Source organism: Benincasa hispida, chromosome 1 (genome assembly GCF_009727055.1).
Source record: "Benincasa hispida cultivar B227 chromosome 1, ASM972705v1, whole genome shotgun sequence".
NCBI lineage: Eukaryota > Viridiplantae > Streptophyta > Magnoliopsida > Cucurbitales > Cucurbitaceae > Benincasa > Benincasa hispida.
In genome coordinates this window covers 93,362,630-93,379,528 of record NC_052349.1, presented here as the reverse complement: position 1 = coordinate 93,379,528, position 16,899 = coordinate 93,362,630, and the positions used below count along the sequence as shown (strand labels likewise).

At 35.3% G+C, this 16,899-nt stretch overlaps 1 protein-coding gene across 1 annotated transcript; it reads right to left on the bottom strand.

The window, feature by feature from the left end:
- Positions 1-13: 13 nt before the first annotated feature.
- Positions 14-16,040, bottom strand: LOC120088296 (ADP-ribosylation factor GTPase-activating protein AGD3). The gene is made up of 19 exons (XM_039045498.1): positions 15,149-16,040; positions 11,917-11,993; positions 11,194-11,294; positions 10,809-10,879; positions 10,444-10,506; positions 9,211-9,255; positions 7,425-7,490; positions 7,267-7,314; positions 7,074-7,169; positions 6,953-6,994; positions 4,461-4,676; positions 4,158-4,289; positions 3,827-4,051; positions 3,620-3,706; positions 3,188-3,526; positions 2,401-2,546; positions 2,201-2,294; positions 738-1,219; positions 14-589 (listed from the first exon to the last, which is right to left on the bottom strand). The coding sequence occupies exons 1-19, from the start codon at positions 15,191-15,193 to the stop codon at positions 475-477; spliced, it is 2,490 nt and encodes an 829-aa protein (XP_038901426.1). The 5' UTR covers positions 15,194-16,040; the 3' UTR covers positions 14-474.
- Positions 16,041-16,899: the final 859 nt, after the last annotated feature.

Sequence of the window (16,899 nt, the reverse complement as noted above, 5' to 3'; positions counted from 1 at the left end):
ATAAAAGGNAATGTACAAATACACAATGCCCTAGAGATTAATAATAATCATCAAAAGCTTCACCATGAAATGGAAGCAAACTGAATAAAAACCAAAGAAGAAACAAAAGGGACAGCCCTTTTGTGGCTTGGCTTCAAGTTCAAGCTGCTATTGACTCAGGATCACAGCGCAACTCCAAAGCCAAACTGGGCCATTTTACAATAATACAACTCTGTTGGACTAACTTGCAAAGATTGCCCAAGGGGGCAGGCAAGCTGGACCTACCACTCTCTTTAACCTTCTCAAAAAACACTCTTGCCATTTTCACTTCCCACTGGATTTTTTTTTCAACCAAAAAAAAAGAAAAAGGAAAAAACACCCACCCACCACCTCTGACCTCTCCAAAGTCATAAATACATCTATCTTACAAATTTCATTAACTTATATCTTGATGCCTTAATGTCTTCCTCCTTTTTCTGGAATTTCACAACAGTGTCATCCAATTGCATCAGATAGTATAGCAAGAATCTCCACATCATTAAGTTTTAATTCTACTGCCAACTCAAGGGGGGTTTTACCGTCTCCGTTCACCGCCCGTGGATCAGCTCCCCTATAACATATACAGCCATTTTAAAACCATTAATGGTGGCATGGTGTAGTAAGTAAATCATAGGATAAAAAGATGGAAACAGTGAAAAGATTTGAGGTGGTAAGGCATTAAAGTAAAGAGGGTTCCTTCTCATTTATCACCATCTAACCTGGAAAGCAGCAATTTCGCAAATCCAGTTCTGCCTTTAGCAATACAATGATGGAGTGCCGATTGATGTCGAGAGTCGATGGCATTGATATTTGCCCCACATTGTAGAAGGAGCTCGAGCATACCAATGTCTCCAGTTTCGCAAGCGAGATGCAGGAGTGTGCAGCCATCTAGACCCTCCATAGCCTGGCCTTCGCTTGTACCTTCTGAGTTGGAAGAGCTTGTCGATCTCTCAACAAAATCACTGGCTTTGTAGTTATGTTGTTCAAGACCAGTCGGCTCCTGCATTAACATTACTTTAGCAAGAGTTAAAGAGCCACAAGGCACTTGCTTGTACACCGCATTTACATCTGCTTCCGAGTTTATGATGTGACGATAAACGGCCTTCTTGTCATTTGAGCGTACGCCGTCCCAAATCTGTTGCGCCACTAAATGAGGATATTGATTTTCCTTTGGTTTCCGGACGAAGGCCTTTTCTGCATACTGCAATTAAAAGAGAAGTGACAACCATGAAGAAATTTAACTTCAAAACCAGAAAAAGCACGCATACAAGTGATGGAATACTACTAAAACTGTAATAGTTACCAAATCTCAAACCTCAATATTTATATCAACCTTTCAGCATTTTATTTTTTTTTTCCGAGAAAAGCAGAAAGTGCTTACAAGTTATATAAATGAAAGGATTGCAACATCATTTACTATCAAAAACAAGATGTTAATGTAAATAAAAGGATTATTGTTGATGAACGATGATTGTATTAATATTGAAATTTGGATTCTGCATCTACATACCAGATACAAGTGCCCTTGCCTTAAATAAAGTTTTGAAAATCCAAGACTTGAAAAAACCTCGGTCTAACTCAGGACTGAAATACTAGGGGCCTTTGTGATAGCTGCGGTTATTTGTAACTCTAAGTCATCAAGCTGCTATAGTGAGTAGTCTATATCATGTGCCCCACAGAATCGAGATTTTGGACTTTGTACCATTCGGCATCCCAGGAGCTAATCATGTGTACGTTAGATAGCTGTTTTCTCTTCAGAAATTAAACTTCTTTCTTTTATTTCCTCGGCTGGTCCCACAAGTAATGGCCAGTTCATCAACTTGCCAGATGAAGAACAATCAAGTTTCATGTCGATTTTCTCATACTTGGAACACAGGTGCAGAGCATTCCGAAAAACTTGTCAAAATCTAGAGATAAGCTTATGGAAAATTGACATTTTTTCACATGTCAAGGCCACATCCAACTAGGAAGTCTATATTTGAAGGTTTTATTTATACAGAACCTTACAAAAACATAGCTTTTTTAATCTATAATTTTGGAGGTACTTTTATCCAGTTCGTTAAGTTTCCAGTATTAGTGGCTTTTGATCATTTACTAAGAGGAAAATATTGCTTTAGGTGAAAAACATCAAATATTTATATAAATTTGAAGACCTGACAAACTAGGAGATTTGTGATCACACCTTTGCATGAATGAACTTCTCCTTCACTGATATTGGATCAGAATGACTAGGTTTGCTGATAAAATGCATATTCTGTTTATCAGACTTGTACAAGCTTCACCATAAAAATAATAGGTAAATGTTAGCAAACCAAATAAAATGAAATTAGATAATGAACATTGTCTTGACAAACTTATGACTCAATAGTGAAGTTCATTTACCCTGTCGTAACAAGATCGACCTGAAAGGCACTTCTAGATTGCAGCATCTCCTCCCAAACCGAGTTCGCAAAGGTATTTCCAAGAGATTGAAACAAACTGATAACTGAAGGTTCCCACACTTTGACATCCAATGTAAGGGATCTCACCTACACAGTTGCAGAGGTAAGCATTTTGCATGCAAGAAGCAATAAGAATGGCTAACCATAGAAACATCTTTGTCAAAAACGAAGAGCATATTAAGATAGTGTAGCGGTAGGGGGGCACACTCTCATTGTATCAAAAATCAAGAGCACCACCAACCGAAGCAACAAGGAAAACAAGGAAAACACTCGCATACTCCGTCAATAGGACACCAAATGCAATATCATATAAAGGTTCAACCACGAAGTACAAAACTTCTTTTTTATAGGGAACAAAAAGATATCATTGATGTTGTGAAATGAATACCAAAGGTCCTATCATAAGGTAATTACAAGGAGCTAGTCCATTATCATGAGGTAATTACAAAGTACAAAACTACGAAAATTTGTCTTCCGGCTGCAAGCATCGACCTTTATCACACTAGGCTTGTCGATTACCCAAGCCATTTGCATACTGTTGTCATGCCACTCAGAAAATTTTCATGGAATTAATTTTCTCATTTTCAATGAATCATTACAAGATAATTACGTATATGACATACATATATTGCCCCTTTATAATAGCATCATGTTTTCTTAATGGAAGAAGATCACCCAAACAATACACCGCTACTGGATAAAATGCATGAAAAACAAGTTCAAGGTACCTTTGATATGTGAACACCAAGGTTACGATGAACACCTGAACATTCAATACAAACAAGAACACCAAGATTCAAAGATGCCCAGTCAGGTTCAGGCGCACCACAATCTGCACACTTATCATTACCACATACTCTACGAAGTATGTCTATTGGCTTCTCAATTTTCATCACTGATCGTTGCTGTTGCAAATTTCTTGAAGGGCGTTCCAAATGAGAGGAACTAAGGCTTCTTTCAGATGTATATTCTTCAACCGCTGTCTGATCAAAGTCAGAACTTTCAAAAGAACTACTCTCACTTGTAGATCTGTGATGACCACTTCCCATGGGACTACCCGCAAGACACTGATACACAGATTAAAAAATTATATAAATGACTGTTAACATTAATATTTGAAAAACTCCAGAGTGGAGCAAAAAGAAAGGCAGAGGAAATACCCTCTCTGGAGCCTGAGAACTTAGTAATGAAGCAATAACTCCAGTTATTTTTTCAATCCAATCCATTTGATCAAGTGCACTCTCTGCCTGCACTAACATGCAGAAATAGATTTATAGGGAACCTTAAAATTATAGTATCTTCTTTTATTCAGTAAATCTGGAAGTGAAGCATCAATTTACAGCCCAAAACTAGCCCCTAAATCAAACCTGCAAAGTATAACTCTTGGTTGGTGATATGATGCGAAAGCAGAACCTAAGATCAGACTGGTCCGCATCAACTTTGATTGTTGAAGTGAGCAGGTTCACTGTATGATGAGCTACAGATTTCTCATCATGCACCCCACCATGATAATGGTTAGAAAGCCAGCGGCTCAAAAGGCCAGAACCAAGCTCTGAACTATTCCTCTGACCAGCTAGTTGCCCTAGAGACGCCTACAAACCCACATACAAAGAAGCAAATTCAGAGACTATCGTATAATAGAGAGGGAGGGGGTAAAACTTCCAGCTAATGAAAAGGTATCATGATTAAATTACTCACAGATGATTTGCTACACTGCTTGCGATAATAATACAGCAATCCCCGGCTATCAAGAACAAAAAATCTTCTTTTCCAGTCACCTCTCAAGTTTGAAGAACGCTTTGAGAGATAACCTTGTCGAATGGTTTGAACCTAAATTATGGTTGAACAAAAAAAAAATTACGCCATGTGGGGAAAAATGGTAAGAAAAATTATAGCCATGTGAAAAAGATAGATAAATGTTTATGTGCAAGGTGCCTACTGCACCTCAGGAGATCAGTGATATAATGCATACAGACACAAAAAGATGCAATATTTCCTGACCTTTCCTTTTGCAGCAGATTGCATGACTTCCTCTATCATTTTATGTGAACTTCTACCAATGGCTTGAATACCATCCCCATTAGGAGATCCATTAGAACCATTGGATGACCACCTACTCTCCCGATCAACCTGCCTTTTGTACTCTTGCATCCGTTCACTAAGAGCAGCCTGTTCATAGTTGGACCTTTCTCTTGATTGCTGGGCATAGGTCAACACCTGCAAAACAAAAGTGCATTAGTTATTTTACCACCAAAATTATGTAAATAGACAGTTGGACAGAGGCACGTAATATCGACTTATTAAACCAAGTCAAGTTTCCCACAATTTAGTCTTGTCAGAAACCAGAAACTACCTTATTTTATGAGAAATATGAAACCAGAAACTACCTTTAACCTCCATTCTTGTAAAAACAAGAAACTGTCTTTTATCAAGACAAAACACAGGTCAATAGATCAGCACATTTTACGACAGTTTCTTTAAAAGAAAATTTATTTGGATTTTAACACCAATAACTGAAAGGAGACCATTGGTATAAAAACATTAATTAAAAAAAACAAAAACAAAAAAACAAAACGTGGCACTTATTAAAAAATAAAATAAAATAGTAATTTCAACCAAAAATTGCAGATAAACAATACTTTCTGAAACAAGAAATACTTTTCATTCATTTAGCAAAAAGTTACAACACAATCAAAGGCAATCCCAATAGGGGGAAAAAACAAACAAACCATTTGAATTTTGAATTCAATACAAATGTGTGTGTGTGTGTATATTATATTTATATTCATCAGAAAAGAAAGGATAGCCTAAGGGCAAGGGGTTGAGGGGACCCCATGATCACTTTAAAGCAAGCAAAGAAGTATAGTTATAAAAATAATTTTCAATGCACCCCAACAAAAACTAGAGTATATTTCTACATCCATGATCATTTTAAAGTAAGCAAAGAGTACTTTGACTTGTACATACCACTGCTAATTGTCACTCAAAGTATCATTCTTTTTTCATTTTCTTTTCTTTTCTTTTTTTTTCTTGAGTTCGACGTAGAGATTCAAACCTCAGACCTTTTGGTCAAGAGTACACACTCCATGCCAGTTGAGCTATATTCACTTTGGCACTCAAAGTATCATTATTAAAAAAATCTTGAATTTAACCCAAGGAGTGAATATTTCTTGAAAAACAAGAATCCTTTGAGAGGAACCAACTATAGTCTATAAAAACTCAACTAATATCTTCAGAACTCCAAACGGCTTACGTAAGTTCCCCATCAATAAAAAAATCTTTGTTTATGGGAAAAGACTATAAAAATGTTAATTTTGAGAATCATAGATTGCACTAAAGCACTTGTTTCCAGAACTACCAAGCCTCCAGCATTCCAACTTAAAACACCATGAGAAAAGCATGTGAGCCCCAACAATATTGATGTCCAAAACTTTTTCATAGTTGATTGACGAGTGAAAGTTCACAAGCTCTCTAACCCTCAGCATTTCTTTTTCTTATGTTTGGAAGTAATAGAACAATGCACAAATCCAGGTTTTCCAATCATTTAGCCTGACCACCACTGCAAAGAAAGCCATTATATTTCACCTCATTGCACCCCTCCCCTCCCCCCCTAGTCTGTTAATTAAAAGGTCACAAACAATTTTTAAGGAAAGGTTTCCCCATAGAGGCATTCCCAAGTAGGTTAAGGGCCAAGAATCAACGGCATAAACAAAATATAGATACATCTAGGATTATTGTCCCATCATAATTGATACCAGCCACTTCATATTTGAGAAGATTAATTTTCAAAGAAGCCTTCTCAAACACACACGCAGTAGTTGACAGGTTATCCAAGAGCTTAATTTTCATCCACACAAAACAAGAGTGTTATCAGCAAATTAAAGACGGTTTAGGTGTATCGGGTCATTGCTAAAGTTTCCTGTGTGCCAACCCCATTGGAGATAAAGAAATCCAGCTTCGTCCATATTTTGCAACTTGAGCAAGGCTCTATCAGCTGGTAAAGGGCTTAGCCATGTCTTGAACAGTGTTGAGGATTCTATGCCATGGTGGTATCATCAGAAACTAAAAAGTCTTCCAGTTAAGGGAAAAACAAAAGGTTCCATTTAAGAAAAACCGATAGGGTTTTTCTCTATTGCTTTTCCAAATAAATGAGAAGAAAATGGGGGGTTCAAAGAAGGTTTTTTTTGCAGCTACAAGGATTGCAGCGCATTTTCCTGTTGATTAAACTAAACCTGCCAACTTTATCCTCCTAAGCAGCAGCAGCATATTAGGCTCCCTCAGGATTCTAGCAAACTAAATTTGAAAATTATTCCAATGATGGATCAATATTCCCAAATTGAAGCTAAGTTTATTAAACAATCATCACAAAACTCTCGTCTCACTGATCTGCCTTTCAGTAATTGTTATTCTAAAATTGGGAGATATTAAAATAATAATAATTGACACTCATTAAAGAATATATCCAGTTTAGCCCAAAACAAATAGAAGATAACCTGATTAATATACGGTTCCATCTGATGCAACAATTCATAACCCTGCAGGGTAAAGGTAAAAGATGAGTAGGAATACACCAATACAGTTAACAAATATGCTAAAAATAATTTGAGAGTTGACCTGTTTGAAGTAACGAAGATGTGCATCCATTGTCCCACTGACTGCCTCTAAAAATTCAAATCTTTTTTTAGCCTCAACATTAGAAAGAGCAGTCACCTACAAAGATGGATAAGAGTATAAAATACTGAGTTGAATTATTATGAAACTTAATTTGAAACATATATCAATAATCAAGGTATAGTGCAGAAATTACTAGACTAAAGCGCGCCTGCTCGAATGCAGATCTTGCATTATGAAGTTCCTGGAATGTGTACGACCAAATTAGATCTAATGAGCGACATAAATACCACTAAATTCTATGCTAAAAGAAATGGGATGAGACCATTTAAAACTGTGGGTTTAGCATAATACCTCTTCCAAAAGACTAGCAACGTCATTTTTAGTTCCTTTTCTCAAGGACAGGAATTTCTCACGAGCCTGCAATGTCATATTTATCTAAAGTTAACAAAAAAACCAAAGAAGGCATAGATACTTCAATATTAAAACATACTAAAAGAACTGAATCAACTAAAGTCGACTGTTTCAGTTACTTGCAAACTACAAAAGCCGTTTTGCAACCTCTCCTGAATTTCAGATCTTGCCAACCTAGCCGTGCTTAAAAGTTCACTTCATTGCCTCAGCTAAGTATCCTTTGTTCTCCCAGTTTATTTATAAAAAGGTGGGGGATGGAAAGGATGCTTGTTTTTGGGAGGATAAGAAATTGGGGACAGACCCCTCTGCTCTTTGTTTCTCCTTTATTCCAGTTATCTTCTTCTAGAAATCATCGGTTGCATTTATCCTCTCCTGACCAGTCTCCGCCTTATCCTATATTGGGTTTCCAAAATCCATTGACCAACAGAAAAACGACGGATCTCTTTGCTCTTTTGTCCTTGTTTGATAGGTGGATATTCACCTTTGGATTCTGTCCTTCCAAAGGTTTTTCTTGCAGTTTCTTCTTCCGCTGCTTGTCCAATCCCTTCCCGGCCAGTAAGCCTATGCTTTTCTTCTATGTGGAAGGTGAAAATTTTCAAGGTCAAGTTGTCTGGATGGTAGGTTTTCCATAGAAGAGTGAACACCTGAATCATGGCGAGAGGGCTTTTTTTGGTCTACCTGCATTGTTGTATTCTTTAAAAAATAAAACAGTTGAGAACCAGTGGAGTTCTGACTTTGCTTGAGCTATTTGATGTGGCTTCTTCAACGTCTTTGACTTAGCCTCACTAGCTCTCCGAGTTGTAGGAGTTGATCGAGGAACTTCTCCTCCATCCACCATTTTAGAGAAAGGGTTGTTTTCTGGTAGGTTGGGTTTTGTGCTATTCAGTGGAGGAAGAGAAATAATAGAATCTTTAGGAGAGAGTTTTTCTACAATATTTGGTCCCTTGTTAGATTCTCTATTCCATTTTGGGCTTCGGTTTCCAGACCCTTTTGTAATTATTTGCAAGGTCCCATTTTACTTGATTGGAGCCCTTTTTTAGTTAGCTTTCTTTCTTTAGGCTTCTCCCTTTTGTATGTTCGCGTATCCTTTCATTTTTTTTTTCCATGGAAGTTCAGTTTGTCATAAATAAAAAATAAAGGAAAGATTGCAAAAACCACCCTTAAAGTATGGAGGTAGTTGCAATTATACCTTAAACTTCCAATTTTAAGAATTGAGCCCTCAAACTTAAATGGGTGTTAAAATTAGGTCAAATTGGACCTTCAAAGTTTAGGGGTCCAATTTTTACAATTGAAAGTTTGAGGGTGTAATTGCAACTACAACCATATTTGAAAGGTGGTTTTTCAATTTGCCCAAAAATAAGAGTGCACTTAATATTACATCTTCTTGCTTCAGAAGCTTTCTCCACATGGCTTACAAATAAACAAGTTAGATCCAAGGAATTCCATATACATAGATATTTTTTTATTATTAAAAAAAAATCTCTTTTTCTCTAAATATCTATTACAAAAGCTCTAATTCTAAAATTTTCATTTATTCTTTTACATATTAAAAATCTAAATTTTCTATCGTCCACCTCAAGAAAAATAAACACTGGTTATGATAATATACTAATAAATCCTTTTCCACGCCATCTAATTTGAGGAGAGGTAAATCAAATAAAAATAAATGAAACAGCATGGTTACTGTAGCTACATGTATTTCATACAGAAGTTACAACAATCAGACCTGGTCATAGAGAAGACTAGCCTTGTCAAAGCGCTTCCTTGCTTCCTGCACTAACAATAGATACCTTAAAAGATGTGTTCAACAAAAAATGGACAAGCTGCATATTTTGTTCCTTATATATATAGTCTTTTGTAGGAAACAAACTTCAAAGAAATATGAAACAGAGTTTTGAGAAAGAGATCCATAATGAAACTTGGTAATTGATAGCATCCCAAATCAAAGGAGTCTTTTTTTATTTAAAGACGTAGTTCCATTGAGAAAATGATATAAACAAAAGGAGAGCCATGAGAAGGAAATTACATAAATATGTCTTCTAATTAGAACAAAAAAAAATTATTCTTAGAGAAACAAAACAAAACAGAAGAGAATTGAACTTATAAGAAGACTTTTTCTTTCCTGAAGAATACTCGAACATTGCTCTCAAGCCATAGAAACCAAATAGAAGCCCTAGTGAAAATTAAATCAAAAGAATTTAGCTTCTCTTCCACATTTGATGGCCCTCCAAGGTTGTGAGAAGGCCCTTTTATATCATTTGGGAATTAATTCCCAGAAACTACCAAGAAAAGAATGAAAAGGTGGCATTGAGTTTCCACATTGGACTCCCAGACCTATCCTAAGCTTGATGCTACCCAAAACGAGTTCCCACAACAGAATCTAATTTTCATATGTAAATGCCCTTTTCAAATGGCCTCGCATTGTTGAGAGGCCATATTAATAATCTCTGAGAGTCTCTCTAAGAGTTATGAAACTTCTTTCCATCCACACCTCCCAAACAATTCCTTTGACAGCACCCTCCCAAGAACTCCTCTTTTTGAAGGATGTAAACAAGGAGGGTTGAGCTGCCAAGTCCCAAGAACTTTTTCTTTTCTTTTTGAAGGATGGTAAACAAGGTGAGGTTCTTGAGCTGCCAAGATAAATTGAAATCTTAAAAGAGAAGGCCATTCCCCATAAGGTTTGGGCTTAGAAACAATGAAAGAAGAGAAGATCAAGACTCTCCCAACTTTTCCCCTGTTCCTGACTCGATTAAAATCGTACATACTTGGTGATTACATGCAAAATCAAATTTGATTCTATTATAACCATGAGTATCTTAGATAGTTGAACCCATGACCTTAATGACGTGGTTTCAAGAAGCTTGTCCCTTTGATCACCCAACCAATGGAAAAGGAGATTTAACTGACCGATTTTCTTGTCAAGAAAGAATGAAACTAAGCAATTTGTAATTTGTAGTACCTTGACTTCAAGCAAATCAATGTTGACAAACTGCAGTAATCTGTCATTAAGCATATGCTCCACCTGATGAATAGAAAAAGAAGAAAATATAAAACGTGTTCTAACAGAATACCCAACATCCAAAAACCTTTTTAGTATCCTCTATCTAAAGAATTTAAATTTACAGAGAAGGATATCCAGGAAAAAGTTATTCACAGAAATTGATCAGTGACTCAATGAAGCAAAATATAAATTTCATTCCACTTTCTCAAGGAAAAACTATAATTGCAGAAAAGAAAAATTGGTAAAAACTACAATTATGAACAGTGCTTAAAGAAAAGATAATGGAAGACTCGAAGCACATTTATACATGAGACAAATTATACCTGAGAGCGAAGGACTTCCTTGTATGTCCCAATTTCCCTCAGAGCAATTGTAAATTTGGTCATGACAGGTCCTGCAATATCATCTACAAGTTAATTGACCAAGCACAACTAGCAGATTTAGCTCAACTTCAAATAAGAAGAAAATTTACAATAGAAGTCATACATGCAATCATCATGTGAAAAAGAAAGAAAATAAAGCATGACTGGTTGCAAATAAAGCGATATCAATATGACTGCACTCAACAAAGCAAACAACAAAACACCACTAAACAATCACAACCATCAATGCAAGAGTTACACAAAATCATGTGGTCTAATGTCTCGAGCTGGTGTACAACTCACACATCTAACATTACCATATAAATTTTAGAATAAACAAGCACACCTCCAAAAGCAACACTGATTGGGTCATTATGCCCTCCACCAAAAGTTTCCAGGGAACTTGCAAAGGCAATATCACCATCATATCCTTCACCAAGTCCTTCACTGCAAAATAGAAAAAGAAAGGGAAATTAGAACATTCTTGCCGAATCTTGGCCTTGAGAGTAAGAGTTGATCAAACTAAATTAACCAAACTGCATTGAATAGTAAAGAAAATCCTTCTGTCAGTAGCTATGGTTAAGCAATGAACTTTTACAAGTTCTATATGTATGAGAGTAAATGAAGAAAATTAATGTCATTGGTGTACAACCCATCATAAACTCAAGAAGTCCACACATATAACATGAATAGCCATAAAATATCTTTCTATTTAAATTTCCATATCCTAGGAAAACAATCAGCAATGAAGAAACAAGAAAACATGAAATGCTATCATCATCTCCCATGTTACAATACGGATTAGGATCCAATATAATATAGAAGAAGGTTATTAGGATTCTATCAGTGAAATCACCCGTGATGTTTCTCATAAAAAAGAAGAAGGTTATAATGGAGAATGCCAAATTAGAGAACTTAAAAACTACTTAGAATTTCCAACTTGGAATAAAGTCCTCCTCTAAAGAAGACCCCGATTTCAAGTAGAAGCACAACTGCGTTGGTAGAGAAACCTTACATAATTTTTCAACAATCAACAATTATAGAATCGAAAATGCCAAAGTAAACGTACGTGTATTTTCGACATCCTTTATAAAACTTCAAACTCCTTTCCCTCAATAATTCAGCACTTTCCTCCAAGCATTGTATCTGTATCACAAATGACATTAACAACAAAAATAACACCTAGAATTCAGCAACTTCCATAACTTTTCATTCATTGGTGCCAAAAGAGTATGCCCATCTTTAGAATTAGTGTAAGAAAAACCAAGCAAAAAGTGCATATTTGCAGATAAAACAATCTCAAGATGTATTTATCTGCATTCAGAGCCAATGTCAGATGCAAAGATGCTAATGCTCAAAGATGCAAATACCCACAAAAGGGGAGAACAACAAAATAAACTAAAAATAGACAAATGATATTAAGCTTTTTGAACGAATGACCAGTACACTTCCATGGAATGTGGAAAAAACGCAGCTCTTGAATGAAGACAACCAAAAAATCTTCTTGAAAAAGGGAACCCTAAAAGCTTTAACTTAATGATTCAATCTTCTGGCATCGTGATGCAACCTTGAACAAATAGAATTTCAATAAAGGAGGAGAAAAAAAGCTTCGACTTTATTTACTCTTTCTGACTGCAATTAAATCATTTACCAGGCTATGCTTAAAAATCTAAAAGTGTTGGTTTGAACTTCTAGCAGTCACAAGCTACAAGGCCCTGTTGTATTCGTTTTACTTCCATAATCGCTCTGTTCTTTACTTCTTCTTTTTTCCATGGGGGCTTGTTACTTATATGATAAGATGTTTTCGAAGATTTACCTTCTGACCATCGCGATCCTCTCAAGTACCTTCCCATATGCACAATTTTGTTCCAAGCATAATTAGTAGACGGGACGCATATATCACATGGGACCATGGGAGTCATGTACAGAGAGAGTACATAATTTTTCTTTTCCAGATAGGATACATAATTTTTTATTGACAAGACAGGGAAGGGAGAGTGTGTAGTTAAGAAGGCAAGGTTTGAATTATCCAGTTGGTGTTCCTTAAATAATTGATTTGGTTATACTCCTTTTATAAACAACTCCGGTTAAAGTGATTTTCTGGTATATTCCTAGGAGTGCTAATATTTATTCCTACTCTTCTCGAAATTAGTGAAACAGATGTCTTTGTTGCATAAGAGGATGCTTGCCTTTAGAGTCCTAGTTCTTCGTCCAAAAGCTTTTCCTGCAATTTTTTCTTCAGTCTTTAGTCAATTCCTCCTCGTCAAGTGGTTTTCTTTTTTCTTTGTCTGAAAGATGAAGATTCCCAAGAAGGATAAGTTCTTTGTATGGCATATTATGCACAAAAGAGCTAACACCTTGAATTGGATCTCGAGCAAGGGTCAATTTTGGTCGGCTCGCTTTGTTGTATTCTTTGCGAAGGAAAACAAGAGACCTCAATTGTATCCTCTGAATATGTGATTTTGTCGATTTTGTTTGGAGTTGTTTCTTTGAGGCATCCAACTTTTTGCTTTGCCAACTCTTGGGGTTGTAGGAGACGATCAAGGAGATTCTTCTCCATTTGTCTTTCCATAAGAAAGGGTTGTTTCTGTAGCAAGCGAGAGTTTGTGCTATTTTATAGGGTCTTTTGGGCAGGAGAAATAGTCGAATCTTTAGAGAGTGGGCAAGATTATCTTACAATATCTGGTCCCTTGATGGATTCAACGTTTCTTTATGGGCTTCGATGACAAGACCATTTTGTAACTATCCTCTAGGCCTTATTTTATTTAATTGGAGCCCCTTTTGTAGTTAGGTTCCCTTTTGTTATTTTTATTATGCCTGTGTTTTTTTTTCCTCAAAGAAAAATTGGTTGTTCATTAAAAAATAATAATGATAACAATCAAGTCATGTAGGATTAATTCACAAGAAAAAACCGGGGCAGTATTCATGAATGAATGAGCCTGCCAAAATCACTGCCATTTCTTTTTCTTTTTCTTTTTCTTTTTTTTTTTTTCCTTTATGAGTGTTCACTCTATGCTGATGAGGAGACCTTCAGAAGATTAGCTATATTGAACAGCTCATTTTCATGCGGGTAATCTTTTAGGATCAGTTAGCTAGCAGTCCAGCACTCAGTTTAAGGAAACAAAATCAATAATCATATGGTATGGCTTTATCTTAACAATGCCTGTCAGATATAGAAAGACTAATAAGTAGATTCTTTAGGATTAAAAAGGAAACGGTATCGAAGAGGTATGGAAAAGATTAAGGTTTATGGCATTTCTTTGGTCAATTATTACATATAACTCAACGATGATTTTACTTTTTCTGAACAGTAGGTTTCTTCTTCTTCTTTTTTTCTTTTCTTTTTGGTGGTAACCTTCCAAGGCATGGGGATTAGAGATGATGGTGGCCATTATCCTCTACACCTATTTGTTAATATCCTCTTACCAATTGCTTACCAAATCAAAATAATTTAAGGATTTAACAAATAAAAATGAGAAACAAGCAAACAAACTGTGGAGCTCTGGCACAAAGAATATTTGAAACCTGGAGAACTTTCTCATGAAAAACTATGCACAAGATAAGAACTCAAGCATTTATATTATACCACACACACACACACACATACACCTACAGAAACTTCAAAATCCTAATTGGAACAGGCAATGCATAAATTCAGAACCTATACACTTATCAGGGACCATAGTTTCTTTGTGTTGATGAATGCGTAACAAAACTTTTAAAAATAAAAACGAAAAACAATAATGTAAACAAATACGATCAAGCACACGAATAATTGTCTATTATCTTTATCCTTGCAGTCCAACCACGATTTGACAGGAATCCAACTAAAACTGCTGTAAAGGACTATTAAATTCCCATGCTAAGAACAGTAACCAACCAAATTTTCCTAGGCAAGTAAATTTCAAATTTGGTAATACGAGATTATCTGAAATAGGCTCATTACAACAATATCTAACCATTTAAACCACGACCAAGCAAGCTGGTAATCTACTGAACGATGATAGTCATAACTGGCATATCCGTTCGTTAAAGGAATTTTTCCAGAATGGAATTGACTGCTTGGCCAAGAAACAAATATGGAAAGTGTTCATTAAAAGAAAAGGACGGTTTCCATGATCCTTAGAAGGGTTCGTCGAAATATAAAAATACCCTTAAATTTTCTTAAGCTAGTTTTCTTGTATGTCTCAGAAACCCAATAATGATGCATACCCATCAAAATTGAGCTCAATAGAGAAGATGAATTTAAAACAAAACACACACACATTAATTATAAAGTGGAAGGGAAAAAGAGAGCTGACCTGCTTGCGGAACATAGGAGAGTCATCAAGCTTCGCGAAATGCATTTTGAGAAAAAACTAATATACTTGCAGCCAAGGAAGGGAAAAACAAATGTCAATAATAAGGCGCCATTAAAACTCGATCAGGGTAAAGGGGAGCAAACCAAGACATGGATCCCCCAAAAATCGTGAGAAACAGAATCAGATCTTCCACATTCTAGTCCATGATCAACAAAAAGAAAACCCCAGAAAAAGAAAAGCAAGAAACAACGACAGGAGACGGACCCTATCAACAAACCCAGAAAAAAGAAACCTAACAACAACAACAATAACAACAAGAAGCCAGCATAAGAGATAGGGAAAAAGAATGAAAACCCAAAAATTAAAAGGGAAGAATTATTAACCCAGAGGGTACAACAGAGAAGAGGGTGATCAGATAGAAGGGAGTTTTTTTTTTACAGCACCCAAAAAGAGAGAAGAATTAAGAAGGGAAAATTAATTATGTAATTAGCTGAAATTGGTGGGGATTGGTATGATTTGGTTTCAAAACCCTAGAAGGAGAATGAGTGGGAAGAAGAAAAAAGGGAAGAAAAAGGAGGAAATAGGGAATGAGAGGGAAGAAGAGAAGAAATGAAAAAGAGGGAGAAGGAGATCGGAAAAGAAGCATTAATGGATGTGGGTTATGGTGTAATGTATTGGGAATGGAGTTTTGATTAAGAGATTTTCATAATCTCTATCTAAGATGTTTCTCTCGTAACATTAAACCTGAAAATGTCGAAAGGAAACAATGGGGTGTGTGAGAGACGAGGAGAGACAGGGCACAGTCATTGATTAAAGCGAAAAAACAGAGCTTTTTTCCTCTGTCTTTGCCCCCCCTTTTTTTCCCTCTCCTTCTCTCTCTTCTTTCTTTTTTCTTTGTTTTTTATCCCATTTTCCTTCCCAACTTTTGAGTTTTTTTTTTTTTTTAAATGAACTTTTGAGATTATTATGGAAAATTCTCACAGATACAAAAATAAATAAATAAATAAATAATAAAACTATTTATAGAAATATAAAAAAATATATACATATATTGATAGATATGGATGAATTTTTTGTCAAATAATATTAAAATTTTGTTATTTTGGTTAAATAGTTTTTTTTTATTTTTCTACTTTGGAAAATTTCCCTATTGTATTTTAGTCTATAAACTCTATATTTAAACTTTCAAATTATATTCCATTATGGCTTCTTGTACTAAAAAAGAAAAAGAAAAAAACTAGCCTCATGTGTAATTTAGTTTTTGAAATTAAATATATAGAGAGAGTTTAATCCTTGAACTATGTCAATTTGGTTTTTGAACTTTCAAAACTATGAATTTAGCCTTTCGACTTTCAGTACTTAAAAAATTTGCATATCTATTAGACACAAAATTGAAAGTTTGGAGATGTATTAGACGGTTTTGAAAGTTCATGGACTAAATAGACATAAACATAAAAACTCATGAACGAACCATGTAATTTAACCATTATTTTACTACTCACGTTTACTTTGATTACTTTAAAGCACGTGTGTTGTGTCAATGTGTTAATAAGAAAACATGTATCAATGTGAATATAGTTCAACAAGTTAAAAAATATAAATCGTCGACCAATAGGTGAAATGTTCAAATTCTATTACTCTATCCATGATGTGTTTGAAGTAAATTTTTTTAAAAAAATATATAGAAAAATGAGTCGATTTATTTCAAATATAACAAAATATAATATAAATAGTGATATTTTGCTACATTT